This window comes from Peromyscus californicus, unplaced genomic scaffold (assembly GCF_007827085.1).
Source record: "Peromyscus californicus insignis strain IS unplaced genomic scaffold, ASM782708v3 Scaffold_3__1_contigs__length_106647218, whole genome shotgun sequence".
In the NCBI taxonomy this organism is placed as follows: Eukaryota; Metazoa; Chordata; class Mammalia; order Rodentia; family Cricetidae; genus Peromyscus; species Peromyscus californicus.
The window spans coordinates 53,732,783-53,751,426 of NW_026294551.1; the positions used below are offsets into that span (position 1 = coordinate 53,732,783).

An 18,644-nucleotide genomic window follows, 5' to 3' on the forward strand; every position below is an offset into this window, starting at 1 on the left:
AGAGGTGTTTGGAAGATGGAGCCTTGTGACGCCTCTGACACTGAAGATCCAGAAGGGAAGTCTGAACGAGGCAGAAGGGCCGTCAGAAGGCTGCTGGAGGCGGGCAAGCTAGCCAAGAGGCTGGCTCTCTCTAAAGGCCAGCATCAGACTACTGCTCATTAAGCAATGTGATGGTTATTTGTAACCTTAGCAAAGGCAGCTATGATGGTGAGGAGGGTATGTACACGGTTGGAGGGGCTTCAAAGGAGTGTAAGAAGGTGCAGACAGTGAGATCACTTATTGCCGCACAGAGGAGCAAGGAATGGCATGGTAACTGAAGAGCACGGGGTCCAGACAGTGTCGTACTGTTTTTTTGGCCTTTTCTCCAGTTGGCTCACAACAGCGCTATAGTCTGAGTAACCAGGAAAGAATAGAGGCCTGTTTAGCTCCGCAGTCTGGAAGCTAGGAAGCCCGAGAGCATGGTGCCAGAATATTTAGTGAGAGTTTTCTTGTTGCATCAGAATTTGGTGGAGGGGATCATATGGTGGGACAGAATAAGCAAGCTTGTTGGAGTCGCTTCTTAGAAAGCTGTTATCATTGTGGGGGCTCTCTACTCATATGACATCCTTCAGTTAGAATAATGTCCGTAAGGCCCGACCTCCCATCAAATTACACATCTGGGCATTAAGTCGCCAACACAAGACTTTTCAAGGACACACAGCAGCTATTTTTGCTGTTCTGAATGAAATCACCTCGTCTGAAAGCTGATGGGAGCAATAAGAAAGGGAAATTTTGACGGCATGGAAAACAGCACCGTGGGTCTGAGGGATGAAAAATCTAGATGTGGAGGTTGGGCACAGCTCTGTGTAAGCACTCTCCTGCAGTAATCAGGGAAAGGAGAGGGTGGTGGTAAGGGCGCGCAGTTGTGGATGGCCATGGGAAACTATCTTCCCAGCGAAACAGAAAGCAGAGCCTCAGCCCTACGCAAAGAACTACAGACAACTAAGGAAACTGGGGGTGGGAGAGGTGGCCCACCCCGGGAAAGAGCACACCAACTGGTGGTCCAGTGCCAAACCGTCAGCCCTGAAAACACATACAGGGAGCACTATACAAACGCAACAGGTTATATTTGAGAATATATATATATATGTATATACATACACTTACATGCATGCAATAACAATTAGAAAATAAGGTCATGAATCTGAAGGAGAGCAGGGAGGAATAGATGAGAGGTTTTGAAGGGAGGAAGAGGAAGTGAGAAATGTAATCAAATTACAGTCTCAAAAATAAAAAATAGAGTTGAAGGCAAAGTGAATGGGTAATTCGTGGTTCCGGGTGACACAGTCGGAAAGTAGAGGCAAAGGCTGAGTAGATTTGGAGTGGAGGTGGCAATCCGTGGTTTGATGGAGTTTGCAATTGAAATTGAGTCCATGGTGGTTGGTCGTTTGCTTCGCGCGGGGGCGCGAGCGAGCGGATCCCGGCAAAGGAAGAAAGAACTGGAAAACGACCTACTCTCCAACAACCGAGGCAGCAAGACTTAATACCAAAATTATTGACGCTGTGAGCAGGATTCGAACCTGCGCGGGGAGACCCCATTGGATTTCGAGTCCAACGCCTTAACCACTCGGCCATCACAGCCGCGTGCGGCCTCGGGCCTGCGGAGCTATAGCTGCCTATCAAGGCACTCGGCCCCAGCCGATTTCGCCGTTTTTTTTGTTTTTTTTTGTTTTTTTCAAAGCAGCTGTGCGCGTGCGCTGCGGCTGGACCGGCAGGTGCAAGCCTTCTCTTGAGCGGCAAAGTCCTCCCAGGACTCTCTTCTCGCGGAGCCACAGGGAAACCCCAATAAAACCAGTTCCCACCCTATTCCAGTCCTTCTAAGCGTTGAGGAGCCGAGTCTTGAGGATTAGCGGCTTCTGTGTCTCCAAACACAAGTGCTTAGGAAAGTTGGCTTAAGAACTAACTAGGTAAGAGGAAGAGATTTCTTCCGGACAGAGGTCAATAATTTGGCAATAATATACCACTTCCAATGCAAACCAGGCACCGCTGGGATTCGAACCCAGGATCTCCTGTTTACTAGACAGGCGCTTTAACCAGCTAAGCCACGGCGCCAACGAGCACACTGGTTCCTTCAAAGTAGATCAGCTGTTACCGACGGAAAGGAAGCGTGGGATCTGTAATTTGACCAACGATCTGGACTGGACCTCGGATGATTGATTCAACCCACCCAGGTTCCCCTCCCCTTTCAAGTCTGAGCTAAAGGACTGGTGTCTTAGCGAACTAAAGTGACCAGCTGAAGAGCTATTTCTGATGGGGTGTTGACGTGAAGCTGAGGAATTCAGCTGAACTACCCCACCGGCGCTTCCCAGCGCTCCCACTTGGCTTCTGCCACAGTACCTATGACTGGAGCTCGCCAAGACCTTAACCACATGTTGCCTCTCTGCTTCTCCGGACGACCAAGCTAAGGTATTGGTAGAGAATGTAGTTCTATTAGGTGAAGAGTTTGCCAGACTTAGCAAAGTCCTTTGCTGCCAGGAATGTGGAGGGAAAAGGAACAGCTTCATCAACCCACCTACAATCTTGCTGGTGGCAGGGCCACACCTCCCCTCACCCAAACTCCCAACTTCATTTCACAAAGTCTTGGGTTTTTGGTTTTTCGTTTTGTATTAAAAAAAAATAACAGACACAATATCAAAAACACAAATGCCATTGGTAGAGGGTAGAGCTGAGAACACCTGGGTCCCACCTGAGGGGCAGCACCAGGGACTCCATGGTCCACCAACCTCCCCCACCCTGGAGCAGCTAGGGGTTCAAAACCCCTGGGTCCCACATGGACCCCAGGCTCCCCCCTCCCATCTTGGGATGAGGTAAGAGAGTGAGCTGTCTCCCCCAATAAATAAGTGCAGCCCCAACCCTCCGACTGGGACTCAGGCTCAGCTGAGATTTGGAGAGACCACTTCAGCAGCTTGTCAGCCATCTTAACTGGATGAGGAAAAGTCTCCTCAGCAGGGTGGGAACGGACAATCCTCCAAATTGGGCTGAGACTTCCACTCTCTGCTAAGAGACTTAGAGGCGGCTCCTGCCTGGGTCCTGGGCTGGTAGTGGGGGTCCTGCCCCCTATGTTGGGAGAAGCTGGGGCAGTTTCCTATCGGTTGGTCCAGCCATATCTTGAGTTCTAAGAACCCTAACATGGTTGAAAAGGGAGCCTCTCATAGACTGCTGCAGGTGGCCCCCCAAATGGAGCCTAGCTGGTACCATTCTCTTCTGCAGGTAAAGCCGGACTGGATGAGCTTCCACCTTGTTCTTCTTCCTCCATGGCAGAGTCCTGAGAGCTTGGGCCCTTAGCCCCAATTTGGGTCTGGGCCTCCTCACCACCACCGTCACACTCCTCACCACCACCACCACCACCACCACCACCACCACCATCCTCGCCTCCACCCTCTTCCATAGGCTCCAGCCCCAGTCCATCCAGTTCTGAGAAGAGAGGGTCATCAGAACGGCCAGGATCTTGAATGCTGCTACCGCAGTCCACACAAGCCTTGGAGGGAAAAGCAGGATATGAGTTAGGCAGGATCCTCGCTGGGAATCTGCAAGCTCAGCATCCCAACCTTAACCTAACTATGAGTCCCAAAATACCTCCCAGGAAACCAGTCCACACATGTGGCTATAGTCTAACAAGGTTGGAAAATCCTCTACTGAGGGGGCTGGAGAGCCCAGCTTCAGATACCAGTACCCACATGGTGGCTCAACCATCCTTAACTCCAGTTCTACATCACCCTCTTCTGACCTCCACAGACACCAGGCACACATGTGGTGTATAGACATATATGCAGACAAAAACACTCATATACATAAATCCTTAAAAAATTTAAGAAAGTGCTCTACTGAGACCCCACTACTATGGGGTGGTATGACGGGCCAGAGAAGTTCTGTAAAAACTCGTGAGGTAATGTGGTTTAACATTACATCATCCAGCAGCAAGTTTATGGGATTAGCATCCTTCAGGATTAATGATCCAAAGACACTGAGATCAGACTTTATTTCTCTATCCCTTGAACTTGAGCTCAGAATCTTCCACCCGAGTCTCTTCCTGGCTTCCCAGACTTTTCTTACCATCACATCGAGGGCCCGAGGCAGCTGGCCCTTCCGGACCCAGGAGTGCACAGCACCCAGTTCCCGCCGCTGGTCCTCTGAGAACCGTGGCTGTTGCTTCTGCATGGCCCGGAGCCTCTCCCGGTCTTGCTTCAGTACAGAGGCTGTGTCCCTGTGTGAGGATGGGAAAGGCTGGGATCCAGGGCCAAGACCCATGGGGCTGGCATTCATCTTCAACCACAATTCCTTAGCCCACTGTCTTCTGTGCCTTCCTCGAAGGCAAGTAAGATTTCAACACCAGGAAACTACTCTCAACTTGAGAACTACTGATAGGACCCCAAGGGGCTTATGCCACAACGGGCACCTCCCGGTCAGATCCACCCCAGATGGGCAGTGCAGGCAGGCTAGTCTCTGCACCGCTCTGAAAGGGAAGAAGATAAGGCCTCTGAAACTCACCTGGAGGGTACCTGGTAAGTCATCATGACATGCTGGTCAGCATTGGCCATGAGCAGCCAGATGGGATCCTGGAGCACATACTTAATGACCTGGTCCCCAGGCTCAGTCCTGGCCTGAGCAGCGCCAGCCTCAGCCTCTGAAGAGTCAATGCTACCAAAGTACTTGCTCGTGTGGCTGCTTTGACTGCTACCTGTGGAGGAGTGGAGAAGACCAATGGAGCCAGGCTGGCTAACACATCTACCCTGAGAGGCTTCACCAGGCCACCCTCTAAGGCCACGTGTCCAGCCCACTGGCCTTAACCAGTTAGGCCAAACTGGGGCTTAGCTTCCCACCTCCCCATCTGTCCTACTCTGGGAAGTACTGGAGGGTGAGCACTCACGAGTAATGCTGGCTGAGGTGCTGCCTCCTTCGTGGGATCCTGAACCAGACCCAGAGCCCAAGCCAGAGCCCACGGAGCCTGAGGCTGCAGAGCCTGTGCCAGAGCGAGAATCTTCTTGTAGCAATAGCTCCAGCAGGTCACTGGAGCCTGAAAGAGCATCCTGATTGGAGGACTCAGTTACCTCCACCTAGAGGAGGGGGGAAGTGGAGGGGGACAGGAAGGCAGTGAGGAACCACCACGGTGGCTTCTCTTCAACGGCTTCTCCTGTTGAGGGGAACCAAAGGAGGCACACCCAACCCAGCAGATCTTTGGTCCTTGCTCCATGTCACAGGGCCAAGCTGAGAGGACAGTTTATGAGTGGGGACATAACACTGGACCCTCTCTATGTGGCAGACACACGCTCAAAATGTACACTGATGGACACTGGGATGTCCTGACACCTGTCAGGCAGAACTGTCCCTTCACAGAGGATTTCTGCGCCATTCAGAAATTCCGCTTGGACCTCCCACTCAACTCCCGGAAGCTGAGAACCGGCCCAGGAAGCATCATCCAGGCAGGAGAGGGGCAAGGGCTGAGGGAGGGCACTGGGGGAGGGGAGAGAGAGTTGTTGCTCACCAGTCTGGCCTCTGGCTCAGCAGCCTCCTCACTGGGAGGCAGGGGCCCAGCACTGCTTCCAGGGCCCCCCGCAGCAGCACCCCCCTCAGTGCGGGGGGATTCCTCGAGCTGCAGCAGATTGAGCTGGAGTGGGGAACTGCATCTCGAGTTGAACAGTGGGGAGTCTGGGCGGTGTGGGGGGCTGGGGGCCAGTGGGGGCAGGGATGGGGAAGGTGAGTGCGAAGCAGGGGTAGGTGGCCCCTCAGCAGGGGCCTGGGATACCCCATATGGATAGCTAGGAGGAGAAGGGAAGAGATAGTTAGGGAGCACCAAGGCCACCATTGGGGTCACCAAGGGAGAAGGGAAAGCAGCAGGGGGCACAGATGTGGGGGCAGGGGGAAGAGGCTGGGGACCTCCTCGAGGGGAGAACACTGGGAGTGGGTAGGGCTGGACCACTGCGGGGAAGGGGGTAGTGGCTGGCGGGGGTGGCCAGGGTCCAGAAGAGGGCACAGGTGACGGATGGGAGGCATAGCAAGGAGTTTCAGGCTGGGGGGTCTGGTGGTGGCGAGAACGTTTTGCTTTAGATCTGCAGTGGTGTCGGCGACCAGGGGGCATGGGGCCATGGTGGCAGCCTGTGGGGAAAGACCAGGGTTAGCAAGGAGCCTGCCACCTCCACTGCCCTAACACACGGAGAAGAGGACAGGCAAAGGACCAAGAAGCTGCTCAGCTTGCACGCAAAAAAATAACAGAAGATAGAAAGTAGGGGAAGTTTCAGGGAAGAATCACAGGAGCCAGGGGACAGGGGTTTATTGTGAAAGGAGCCAGGGAAGGGCAAGGTTACATGAGGTCAAGCTGGGGGTGCGCAAAACAGAGGCACACTGGCAGAGAAGAGGAGGCTGAGTGGGTCCATGGATGAACAGGCAGGTGACTTCAGTCCATCTGCCCAAATCCCTCAGGCTGTGCCAGCCTGGGTCCTGGTCCCGCCAGTTGAAGCTGTGCTCTGCCTAACTCCCAATGGGATGATGTGGTGGGCAGAAGAGGCCAGGCCTCAGTCCTAGGTCCTGCAGCTGTCTGCAAAGGTCTCCTGCAGGTACCTAGAGGGGCTACTTTCCATCTGCCCTACAAGTCCAACCCCATCCAAGACTGGCCCAGAGCCTGCGGATCGCCATCAGTGATGCTGCATCCCACGTGATGCTGCGTCCCACGCGGGTGCCATCTTTGCCCTTGTTCCCAAACTAGGACTCGAGGAGCTTACCTGGAACCGAGCACTTCCACCCGCTTGTCTCAGTGCCAGCCCCCCAAGCCTCCCTCCTCAGCCTGCAGCCTGGAACCCTGGGAGAAGCTATCTAGGGTCTAACTAAACGGGGTTCCGACAGTGAAGACAGCATCAGGCTGGGTCCCAGAGCAGGAACGTCTCCCTCGCCACCACATTACCACCCTCAGCATCTGGCCCTAGGCTGGCTGTGTAAAAGGCAGCTCAAGGAAGCCCCGGGTGGCTACCTCGCTCGCCAGGGGCTGAGGGGGCCCCAGAAGAGTTGTCAAGTCCACGCAGCCTGCCAAGGTCTCGGAAGCGGCTGAGGAAGGCTTGCTCTTCCTTTTGTGTGTGCAGGGACAGCACAGCCTTGGTCAGACCCACTGGACGATAAGCATCTGGGGCTGGGTCAGGGGCTACTGTGGGGCTTGGGGCCGGACTAGGGGTTGGGCCAGGGGCTAGGCCAGGCACGTCCTCCATCATGATGATGTCTAAGGAAGGTGAGAGGGAAAAAGGTGATGAGAAACACCTCAGAGGTCAACACAACCACACCTACAGCCTCCCCACCCAAGGCCTAAGACCCCAGGTACTCAAGACCACCTCCCTGTCAAGAGCTAGACATGGACTCCTCTTCCTATGGTAAACTGTCCCAGGAGAAAAGAGGAATCCCTGGGGTGACATCTCCTAAGGGAAGCCCACTTCTTGCTTTTAGCACGTTTAAGATCTACCCAAAGACCCTGAAGAGTCTTCATATTCCTTGCTTTAGACCCTCCGTGGTCAGCATCTCAGTGTGGGCCCCCCTCCCCTTACACCCCACTTTTACGGTTCAACTGACAGTAGGAACACAGGAAGGGGTGGGGGAGGGGCAAGCAGCAGAGGTGAGTAGGGTGGACAGTCAGGAGCAGTAGAGCCCCAAGCTAAGAAGGTGGCCTCCTTCTCTCCGCTAGGGGAAGGGGGAGAAAGGTAGGCAGGAAAGAGCTCTGTCTGGGGGACCAAGTGGGGCCCAATCACTACCCCCCTCACTCCACGCCCATACCCGACTCCGGGGGCTTCTTGTCTCCCACATGGACGATGGTGGAGCTGAAGCTACACTGACTGGTGACAGACACCACGCTCTCTGCCTTATTGGCCAGGGCGAGCGGGCTCAGGGTGCCTCCCACCACTGGCTCCTTCCGAGGAGTGGCCCCCTCCCCAGACAGCACTGCTGACGTCGGATCTGTGCGGAGAGATGGCACTGGTTACCACCCCTACCCCTTGGAAGGTCAGGAGAGGGGATCCCAGGGAGGAGTGGGGAAGGATTGGCTCGGGGGAGGGACCTGGAGATAAGGAGGCAGGAAAGGAGGGCCGGGAATAGCAGGTAGGAGCCCCCAAGGCAGAAGTGTATAGGCCGGGGACTGCCAGGGTGGGATGGGCAATGGGAACCAGGCATGCGCTGTGTCTTTACCTTTCTTGGGCCCGACAGGAACTGGGCCTGCCCGCTGCTTGTCGTCATCAGAGGCTGAGGAAGCAGTGCAGGAAGAGGAGGAGGCACATTTACGCTTTGTTGTGCTGGGAATGTTGCAGCTCTCCAAATACCTGGGGATGGATGAAGCAAAGGGTTTAGGGGCGGGGCCTAGGGCAGGCAAGGTGGGCGCAGGGGAGAAGGGGATGGGCAGGCCTCACCTGAGGATGCTGTCCAGGCAGTTGATCTGTTGGTAGGAACAGCCGGAGGCTTCTTTCCTCTCTGGCTCCTCAGCGGCCAATGCTAGTGGGGCTTGGTCAGAAGCAGGGGCCACCTCCAGTTCAGGGTTTGGGGACTGGCAGGGAATGACTTTGGCCTTGAAGGTCCCTGTAGCTGGGACAAGGAAAAGAAAAGGTAAATGGGTTAGGAGTGGGGGTAAGGGGAACCTCAGGCCTTCCTCCTCATCGCAGCTCACCAAGGATGCGGGGCCGAGGTGGAGGCTTGGCCCGGGACTCAATGAAGAGTTGCTGCCCCTGATGTTTGACCAGATGCACGTCCTTACAGATCTGCTGGAAAGTCACCTGTGGGAGAGCAGAGCACTGGGTAGCACTGGGGTAGCCAGTGCCAGGGCCCAAGTGTCAGAAGGTCTGGCGTCTAGGCAGGGTAGCATGAGGGACTGGCAATGATTCCCAACAGAGAATGAGAAAGGAGGTTACTCACTGGAGCAGGAGGCCCAGGCCCCTCGGCATCACCCCCATTGCTATCACTGGAGGAGCCAGGGCTATGGAGAGGACCGGGGGACATCAGAGGGCCGACTCCACAGAGCCCCGTGGGGCTGGAGCTGTGCACAGGCTGCAGCAAGGAGAAGAACGGGTCGGTCAGAGGTCTGCATCCTGCTTCCCGACCACTTCGCCCCTGACCTTCCTCAACTCTCACCTGCAACAGCAGTCGATGGATCTGCTCTGAGAGCTCCTGTATGTCAGAGTCCAGGGACAGAGCTGGGCTGGGGGCTGGGGGGGTGAAGACGTCCTCATTCAGGGGTGCCCTGCAGGACGATGGTAAGGGTGACTACAGTCCCTTCCCTGACCCTATCATATTGCCCCATCCGCAATGCCAGCTCAGAGACAGGGCACACTTACGTGCGGACTTTATGGCGGCCCAACACGAAAGCCACCTTGCGACTCCAGGGGTGTACAAAGCCGGCCCAGCTGGTGTCCATGGTGACATACTCCCCATTCCGAGCACAGAAACGAATAGGAGAGTGGTCAAAGGGCTGGCCTGCCAGCTGCAGAACTGTGGGAGCAGGAAAGAAAAAGGCGTTAGTGGGTGTGAGAACTGAATAAAGTGGGGAGAGACACACAGAGAGATCCAAGAGACCAAGGCATTGAGAGTCACCACCACAAAGGCAGCTAAGAAACCCTGGGGACAAGCAAGGAGAGCAAGATGAGGACTCACTCTTCTTGTGAATGGCCAGCATGAGAGGCCGGTCCTCAGGATGCAGAAAGAGGAGCACTGGAGCCCCCAGGAGATCCTGGGGCAGGTAGCCCAGCAGGGGCGCAGCCCTGCAATGACAGAAGGCGTCAGATCATGGCTTGGCCCTGGTTACCCACCTTCCTCCCAGTCTTTACCTTACCTTTCATCTACATCCTGGAAGAGGCAGCTGGGTGTGTGCCGTGTGGTGAAGATCCTCTTGTCAGGAGGGATCCGGGGAGCTGCAGCATAGAACATGGAGGTTTCATCCACAATGGTCTAGCTCCTCAGCCCTCCTCTCTGCCTAGGGTCTGGCTGCCCGGCATGCCTCCTCTCAGCTCAGACCTGGCTTTATGGCCCATGGAGAGTCTGAGTCATCTGGTGACTCATACCAGAGATGACACTGAGAATCACTGACATATTCTCTTTCTCCTGTCACACCTCAGGGATCTGTCTCATCCTACTCTACCTCCAAGCAGGGCCTTATAAAGACCCCTCTTAAAATATGTCCTAAATCCTAAGGACCCAGCCCATGCCTCCCAGACTCTCATCTTGAACTTCACCCCATCCTAGAGGGAAAAGCTTCCATCATCCCCCAGGCCAGGGCCCTAGCCTATCCACCTTCATAACCAGAGTGGATGCGCTCTGCAATGAGTAGGCAGCATGGCTGTGCAGGGGCCCCATCTGAGACCCGAATCTTGGTCACATATGGGGTCAGGCGGAATGGCTGGTACCGAGGCCCTGGATCCCGGTCAGGACCTCCTCTGGCAAGGGAAAAATGAACATTAGAGGTTTCCAGTGGAAAGCTGCCCACCCCCTTGTCAAAGTCACAGCCCATATCACAGAGGCAGCAGGGATGAGGAGGGGAGAGAGGCCTGCTCCTACTCCCACTACCTACCTGATTCGGCAGAAGACAGACTTTTCCTGGGTAAAGTCCTTGAGGCCTGAACCTAGACCAGAAGGGAGGACAGTTGGCACAGCACCGCCCCTTCCCGGGCTGAGAGGAGCCCAGGAAACGGAAGCTTGGGTCCAGGCTGCTCAGGGCAGAAGCTTCCTGGAGCTGTCCAGTCCTCTGCATAGCATAAGGGCACTTTACCTGCAGAGGTCCCAGTGCCCCAGGTGGGCAGTCGAGATGGTGTAGTGGAGCCATAGAAGACACCCACATCCTGGGGAGCTAGTAGCTCTGAGAAGCGGGCACCCCGAAACACATCCCGCTTGCAACGCAGCAGGACGCCTGCCTGCTCCGAAATATAGACAATCCGGCCTGTCAGGAAGGACACGGCCACGGAGAAGGTATCCTAGGATGAGACCAAGATCAAGAGAAGATTTAGGAGCTGCAGGAATGGGGGTAAGGGTGTGTTAGAACCGAGGGCCCAAGCTGCAACTGACCTGGTTCCGAAGAGTGTATTCGGATGTGATATGCTCCAGTTCCTCCAGGGTGTAAGTAGACATGTCCATGGCACAAGGCTCACCCTCCTCCAGACTCCACTGCTGATAATACTCCTGGTTAGCTGTAGGACAAGGGTATTCAAGCCATATTCAGTAAGGAGAACGGTACCTACAACAGTCCATGGCCTGGCCACACCCTGCCGGGAAGCACCACTCACCCTGCACCTGCTTGACACAGGCCAAGGCATACTGCAGTGTGGCCAGGGTTCCAGAGCGGCCCTTGCCCCGACGCTCTGGTGGCAGTCGAAGTTTGAGCTCCCGTAGGGCAGTCATGAGTTCTTTCTGGGTCCTGGCTCGAGCTGACTGTTCACTGCTACAAGGCCCACAAGGAATGAAGGGGTGAAGACATTAGCCCCAGAGTCTAGCCCCAGGCCCCAGGCATCAGGTCCCACAGCCCTCAGGCCACACACCTGCAGCCACTGGTAGATGGGTTGTCCTGCTCCGAGCTTGCACTCAGGAGGCTGTAGGCAATGGAACTGCTCGGTGGGGATGGGCTCTGAGAGTTGGTACTAGAAAAGAAGCAAAGAGCCCAAGATGAGGGTCATGTGATCAACAGCGCCATGCTATCCCCTAGCTCTCCAGACCTCTGCTCCAGACTCTGCAGCATGTGCGCGCACACACACACACACCTCTTGCTGCTCTCGGTGGTCTCCAGCAGGGCTGAGTCCTTGCCATTGCCAGAAGAGGAGCTGTGGGAACTCCGCTGAGATGCACCCCTGGACTCGTGGCCATTGGATTCATTGCCACTTGAACCGTTGCTGTTCGCATCCGTATCATCAGCCAGGCTGCGGCCTGGACAAGGCCGGTGCTGTGGGGCCCCAGGGGATGGGACTCCTCCAGGACAAAAAGGTTCTCCGGGCCTGGGGTCTCCTCCCCCATCAGCCCCTTCTAGGGGGCCACTCATGTCTGGGCCATGCAGTGGAGAACAGAACAGAGAAGGTAACGAGGCCACCACGGGTACACAACGGGCCTTCTGAGGCCTGGATAAGGGAGGTAGCCCCGTCCCTGAGGGCTGACTAATTTAATCCCAGCACCTAGAAAAAGAAACCAAGAAGGAAGGTTTAGCAAAGCTGAGCCGTTAACCCCACAGCATCTACTGGCCACATTCAGTCCTTCCTCTGCCAGTCCCTCGCTGATGGGATTCAGGCCTGGGGCTTGCAATAGAAAACTAAGGTTGCTTCCGTTCCCCCTAAGGATACCACAGGTAGGAAGGCAGCTCTCTTGGGCCTTCTCTTACGCCCCCTGCCAGAGTGGAGTGAACACAGCCTGAACAATTAACTAGAACTATGGCTATAGGACAAAGCTTGCAGGTTTGCTATCCCCAAATTCTCATCAGGTCCCGACTTGGTCTGGGACTCTGAGGCCTCTCGGAGCAGGGGGTGAGCGGATCGCCTCCTATATTTAGGCTTCCGGGCTAATTTTATCCGGGGGCGGTGCCACCCCCGCTGCACATGCGCGTCGATGTGCCTGGCCCCACCACGCGCTTCCGCCACAGCTACGGTCGCCAGGGAAACCGACGTCAGCCGCTGAGCTCAGCGGTTGCTGGAGGGACCACAGGAGGGCAGGAACGACCCCTCCCCCAACCCCTATTGCTGTGTAAGTGGAAAACGGACCCACTCCCACACTGGCCAAACCACCCCTATACTGGCCAGCAAGGCCCGGGGATCACCCACCTTAACAAATTCCCAGGGCCCAGGGAGCCATGTGACGAGATGAACTATAGGGACTCCAGAAACAGGTCCTAGCCTCCCCAGGGAGAAATACACGGCCTCTGCTCTCTGTGGAAACGCCCCCATCCTAGCTCTTGCCTTGATCATCCTTCTGATCAAGACACTGCTTTTCTTTCTCGGACCCCTGCCCACTCCCAAACATCAGGACTGCGATTACCACTTGCTATAGAGAAGGACCCAGGCATCTTTCCCAGTCCCCTACTTTCCTAGTTAACCCTACCACAGCATCAATGCCTTAGGTCGGGGACACACAACAACCAACATACAGTTCTTCCTCTACTCCTTGTCTAACCACACCCCCATCCCAAGTATTTTCCGAGCACCCGGAGAAAAGGGAAGGCTGCGTCCAACAGCAAGAACTAGCGCTGGAACAGGATGTTCCAGCGTGAAGCGGCTGACATCACGACCGGCATGGGGCCAGGAATTGGAGGGAAGAAAGCAGAGACTGCAAAAACCCGAAGGGGTCTTTGTGCCAGGGTAAACCCGAGGACCCCCGAGTGACAAGAAAGGGGTAGAGGCCATGTTCACTAAAGGTCTGTTGTTGGGCTTAGGATGGCTGCGCCGGAGAAGCAGGGCAGGAGGTAAGGTGAGCGAATAAGAAATGCAGACAAGCCGTGAAGGGTTGAACACCTAGGGCCCCAGGGGCGGGGAAGGGGTGGACAGTGAAAAGAAAGGCGGATTACTGCTTTGCTGTCCAAGCACCAGAGCTCAAAGTGACCCATCACACTGGAAGTAGTGGTAACCAAGCTCCGGGAGAAAGACTAGCCCTAGGATTGCAGCAGAGATCCCTACCTGGCCGTTCGAGCGCCCTCCAGCCGCCTGCCGTTTCAGCCCGCAGCCGAGAAGCTCCGAGAGGCTGGGAGGCGGGTTGCATAATGCCAGGCCCTGCCCCTCATTGGCCTTCTGCCCGAAGAGCCGCAGGCCCCGCCCCCAGTTGGCGAAGGCTCTCTCCCTGGCACCTGATTGGCTACTGGCTCCCACTGAGGTCAGGGCTGTGTCACACACATCCTTGCACGTGGACTTGGGTGCTGGTGCTGGGCTGAAGGGCCTCAGACACCGCTCAGTCAACCAATGGGCTCCGGGTGCCTCGCACAGTGAATGATGGAAGAGAAGGGGGGGGGGCGCTACCCCTTTTCAGGGAAAACGTCTGGGCCACAGTGGGTGCTCAAGAGAAACCTCCTTCCTGAACTGAGCAGCCTTGCAGAACAAGACACCTGTCCAGGAGCCAGTTGAATGAAATGTCTGATAGTCATGGGAAGTGGGAGAGAGAAAAGCCTAGACTGACATTCCCTGGCTTCTCCTCAACCTTATCAAGAAACTGATCCCTTCCTCTGACACTTCAGATCCTGGGAGAAGGGCAACTGAGGGTCCACGTGTCATTAAGGGGTGAGTGGGGGGTGGGGGGATACAGATAATGGAAAGGGCGGCGAGAGCCAATGGCTACTATGAAAGGAAACAAAAGCAGGTGCTTCGATGGCCAATCAGGGAAAAGGTCTCCAGGCAGCCTACTTGGTGACTAGCTCTGCCTCTCTGCAGAGGATGCAGCCACCCACATTTAGGGCTGCCCCCAAAGTGGGGGCCAGGAAACCAGGACTACAAAGGGGGCAGCAGAGAGGGCAGTTGAGGCCCTAGGCAGAAAAACGTGGGGTGGCAAGAGTTTTATATTCCTGCTGCTTAGAAAAAGAAAGGTAAAGTTCGAGCAGCAGCCGTCTCAAGTCTGTCAGTGTCTGTCAGGACCTGACACACAGCAGACTGACGGTAAAACGTGATGACTTTGTGTCTATCAAGGATAGGTAAGGGAGAGGGAGCCTCGGGAGGAGAGGACGCAACAAATCACAACTTAAAAAAGAAAAGTAGAGCACTGCTTCATAAAAAGAGAACAGGGGCTTGATTGGGGGGATGACGTGCCAGTCTGGGTTCAGGAGAGCTGTAGTGGCAGAACCCCTCTATCCAGAACTGTGCTGAGCAGTCCTTCTCAGGGTTCCCTGGAAACGTAGGTGGCAGGTGAGGAGGCCACCGAGCAGGTGCTGACATAATCAGCTGTAAGTGCACGCCCCTCGCTGTCACGTGGCTAAAGCTTTCCTTAACAATAGTGTTTGCCCTGGAGGAGGCGGAGGGGCAGGGATCTGTAGAAAAGCTGGGACACACAAGTGTTATAAAGTAACCCAGAAAAACAGAAGCAGGAAAACGGAAAACAAAAGACAGGGGCGCCTGAATCCCCAGCTTCCTCTTCCTGAAAATGATCCTGCTTTCCTGCCCCCTCGTACTATGTGTGACCCTGTTCACTCCCTTTTTGTTTTCCAGACCCCTTTCTCCCTCCACAGCTCTCGAGGATTTAGGTGTGATTCCTCTGACCCAAAGAGCCATTGCTCGCCCACCTCCGTATCTGCCATTTACACAGACAAAGGGTTTCAGCGCTCCAACAGCCCCCACCTGATCCCAAGGCCCAGGTTGTCAGGTCTCACCGTCCCCACAGTAACCAGGCTCTGCTGCCGTCAATGGAGAAGAGGGGGCGGGAGACAGTGGTGACGTCAAAGCGGAGGAAGGAGGCGGGGCGAGGCAGCTGGGGAATGTGGGGCAGGGAGGCTGGAGAGGCAGCGGTTTGGGAGGCAGCCAGCCCCAGAGGGCGGCGGCCAGCGCACTAGGGAACATCGTGTTCTCTTGGCTGGTGGCCCAGGACATGCACTCAGACTTGGCGCCTCCCCCAACCCACCGACAGCCGTCCTGTACAAAAGCCAAGGATTCCTGGAGAGACGGTTAGAAGGAAGGGGTCCCCCTTCCCTGCCCCCATGGCTGGCTCTCCTTTTGGGACTTGGGTTTGTGGACCCCCAGCTGGTTCTTACAGCTCCTGGCATTGGCTTTTCCCTTTAACCAAACTGCACACAGCCGCTGGCCAGGTACCAAAGAGCCACCGCGGGTAAACTGGAGGCCCAGGCTCAGAGAGGGAACGCGCAGCTTTGCTCCTTCCCAGAGGCCCCCTTCAGAGGCGGGATTTCTAGTTACTATTACAGCACAGAATAGATGGGAGGGGGGTCGGGGAGAAACTGGGACAGAACAAGTCGCCTCAGTCTGGAGCCCAGCTCTTGGGAGAGGAATACAGGGGAGGGATGATGGAATTTGGGCTGGTGCCTGCAGACCAGAAAAATCAGGAAGAGGGAAAAGAGGAGTCATCAAAACTTGCAGAAAAACAGAAGATGAAGGTTGTTCTGAGCCACAAAAATCACAGAAATCCCTAACTCCATCACTACTGTTTTGTTACCTTATAGTTTGTGTTTTAAATGACCCGAGCATTGTGCTTAAGTATTCCACATATACTATTCTTTTTTAAGTCCCCAAACTGATGATAGATATTACCCTCATTTCATGAGGGACACCTAAGACTTAAGTAGTTACTAAACTTGCCTAATTGTCTGCTTCATAAACATGTTCTCAGCTTCCTAACAATGAAGCCCAAGATTTGGGCTCTGATGATGGCTGGTTCTGGCTTCGTATGCTCAGGGACCCTGTAAGTGTTACCAAACCTCTACTCTGCATTCCAGCACCGTCAAACCAGGACCTCTAAAATATCCCCCTGGTTCTAAGTTTGGTGCCTAGAACACAAGCTGCATCTCAAGATTCAGCCTGATCTCAAGGCATCGTTTGTACTCCACACACCACCATGGTTCATTTTTTCTGTGATCAAAAACTCTTGAGATCATCAGAGAAGTCTCCAACCACAATGCTTTCCTAGGAACCTCACTTCCTCCCTCTCCCACCTCCACCCAGGCCTGACTGTCTAGACATCAGAGCAGCCTTTTGGTACCTCCTCCCCTCCTGCAGCTCGAGAAGAGTGGGCAAGCCGGTATATAGAAACCCTCTACCCTATCCTCCCTTTCAGAATCCAACAAATTGCTAGCCCATTTCTCTTTACAAGCATGTCCCTGAGACCACAATGCTATCCTTTTCACGTGAAAAAGTAATCCATAGTCGTGATGAGACAGCCTCCGAGTCACACAAATCAGCACACTAACCTTTCTCAGATCACCATGTCACGTTCCTACCTGCCCTACCAGGGCCTTTCTCCAGGCTCAGACTCTCTGCCTCTTCCAAGTGCCTTGGGAGCCTACCCAAACCTTAACCAGCTCTCAGGCTTCAGCTCCCTCGGGTGGCTGAGGGCTTCTGAGCACTCCGCGCTAGGCAACAGGGTCCAGGGACCCTAGAGAGGTGAGCGATCTGATGCTGGTAACTCCTATCCATGCCCCCCTAGAGCTGAGTTTGCAGTCCACAACCATCAAGCACTCCTACTGCAGTTCTCACACATTTGCATGATCCCACACCACGCCACTGACACCCCTTTTGGCCGAGCACACCTCCCCGGAAAAACCCATTTCGACCGCCCCGGAGTAGGGGGCTACTCACGGTTGCAAGCGCACGCAGAATCCAAATTTCTTCACTACTGGGGACGTTGGGTAGCTACTCCACAGGCTCCTCCAGGCCCTCCCACTGCCCATTCTGTCACGCCTCCCAAGCTTATTGGCTTAGAGGCGCTAACCCATGCCCCGCTCCGCGTGCAGCCGACAAGCCCCTGCAAAGCCACCATTGGCACTTCAGAGCGCAGTCATCTTCCCATTGGACAACGTGACAACCGGTAGTGATAGAGCCACGTGAGGGAGGGGGCGCCCCAGCGCGTTGATTGGACATCTAACCGGAAGCCACACCCCTCGCCCACTCCCAAAGCTTTTATTGGCTGTGGTAACAACCCCGCCCTGCCTAATCGGTGACGCAAATGCCAGCCCTGCCCTAAAAACTTTCTCATAGGCTGAGGTCTCGGAGCTGTAGGGAACACGTGCAGGCCGGCTCACGCGGCAACTTGTTTACCGAGAAGCTGGGGATTTTCCTTGACGACACTTACCCAAGACTGTGGAGTCTGCGCAGGCGTACCAAGCGACTTGTACGCAGGCGTAGATGTGACAGGCTATGGCGTAGTGGGGATACTTAGTAAAGAGACCCTGCCATGACAAGAGGCTCCTGGCGCCCGAGTTTTGTGTCTCTGATTATCCCCAAAGCTTAAGTCTGAGTATTAAAGAGGTCTTTAGATTGCATGACGACGAGAGTGAAAATGACAGTCTCCTCCTGTTTTCTGTGCCAGACGCTTCTTGCAGACTCCAAGAAGGCCGGCTCACTACCCATAACCTCAGAGACTGAGATCCAGGGTTACATAATCTGTCAGAATTCCCATGTTAACATGTTGATTAAAGAGCTCTGACACCGTGAAGGTATATCGGTGTCTTAGGGCCTATGGAAACCTTAAACCTAGAAGCAATTTCAAGGATTAAATGTAAAAAGCCTAACATATTTAAACTCTCCATAAAGATAGAAGTTAGAACAGAGTATTGCTAAATACAAGACACCTGGGCACCTTAAAGCCTCTGAAATAATCTCCAATGTAAGGGCCTGAAAAATCTATTTTTAAAAGTACCTCTAGTAGTTCTTATTTCTTGGCTAGGTGTGAAGGCGCACGCCTTTAATCCTAGCACCAGGGAGGCAGAGAGGCACTCTCTGTGATTTCGAGGCCAGCCTGGTCTACATAATGAATTCTAGGACAGTCAGAGCTACATAGTGAGACCTTGTCTCAAAAAAAAAAAAAAAAAAAAAAAAAAAAAAAGTTATTTAGACAGGGTCTCACTATGCAGACCAGGCTGGCCTCAAACTCAGAAATCAGCCTGCCTCTGCCTCCTGCATGCTTGATTAAAAGCCTGCACCACGCCTGGCCCTCTAGTGATCCTTAGCCACTCACTTCCCTCTAGGTTCAACTGCCCTGGA

The 18,644-nt window shown here is 54.7% G+C and overlaps 1 protein-coding gene and 2 non-coding genes across 4 annotated transcripts; all 3 read right to left on the reverse strand.

Moving 5' to 3' along the window:
- Nucleotides 1–1,082: 1,082 nt before the first annotated feature.
- Per1 (period circadian regulator 1) lies at nucleotides 1,083–17,361 on the reverse strand. 2 transcript variants are annotated; one of them, XM_052757233.1, is made up of 23 exons: nucleotides 17,241–17,361; nucleotides 11,742–12,146; nucleotides 11,523–11,621; nucleotides 11,271–11,425; nucleotides 11,053–11,174; nucleotides 10,760–10,961; nucleotides 10,562–10,613; nucleotides 10,285–10,427; nucleotides 9,827–9,905; nucleotides 9,649–9,755; nucleotides 9,333–9,486; nucleotides 9,130–9,238; nucleotides 8,914–9,045; nucleotides 8,669–8,774; nucleotides 8,415–8,586; nucleotides 8,197–8,327; nucleotides 7,789–7,968; nucleotides 7,001–7,243; nucleotides 5,522–6,132; nucleotides 4,907–5,093; nucleotides 4,528–4,717; nucleotides 4,093–4,243; nucleotides 1,083–3,517 (listed from the first exon to the last, which is right to left on the reverse strand). In XM_052757233.1, the coding sequence occupies exons 2-23, from the start codon at nucleotides 12,014–12,016 to the stop codon at nucleotides 3,224–3,226; spliced, it is 3,894 nt and encodes a 1,297-aa protein (XP_052613193.1). In that variant the 5' UTR covers nucleotides 12,017–12,146; nucleotides 17,241–17,361; the 3' UTR covers nucleotides 1,083–3,223. The 2 variants fall into 2 exon arrangements, with proteins under 2 accessions (XP_052613193.1, XP_052613192.1); XM_052757232.1 differs by lacking the exon at nucleotides 17,241–17,361 and adding an exon at nucleotides 13,635–15,785.
- Nucleotides 1,539–1,620, reverse strand: Trnas-cga (transfer RNA serine (anticodon CGA)). Its single transcript has one exon. It is a non-coding gene; the product is annotated as a tRNA-Ser (tRNA).
- Nucleotides 2,018–2,091, reverse strand: Trnat-agu (transfer RNA threonine (anticodon AGU)). The gene has a single exon. It is a non-coding gene; the product is annotated as a tRNA-Thr (tRNA).
- Nucleotides 17,362–18,644: the final 1,283 nt, after the last annotated feature.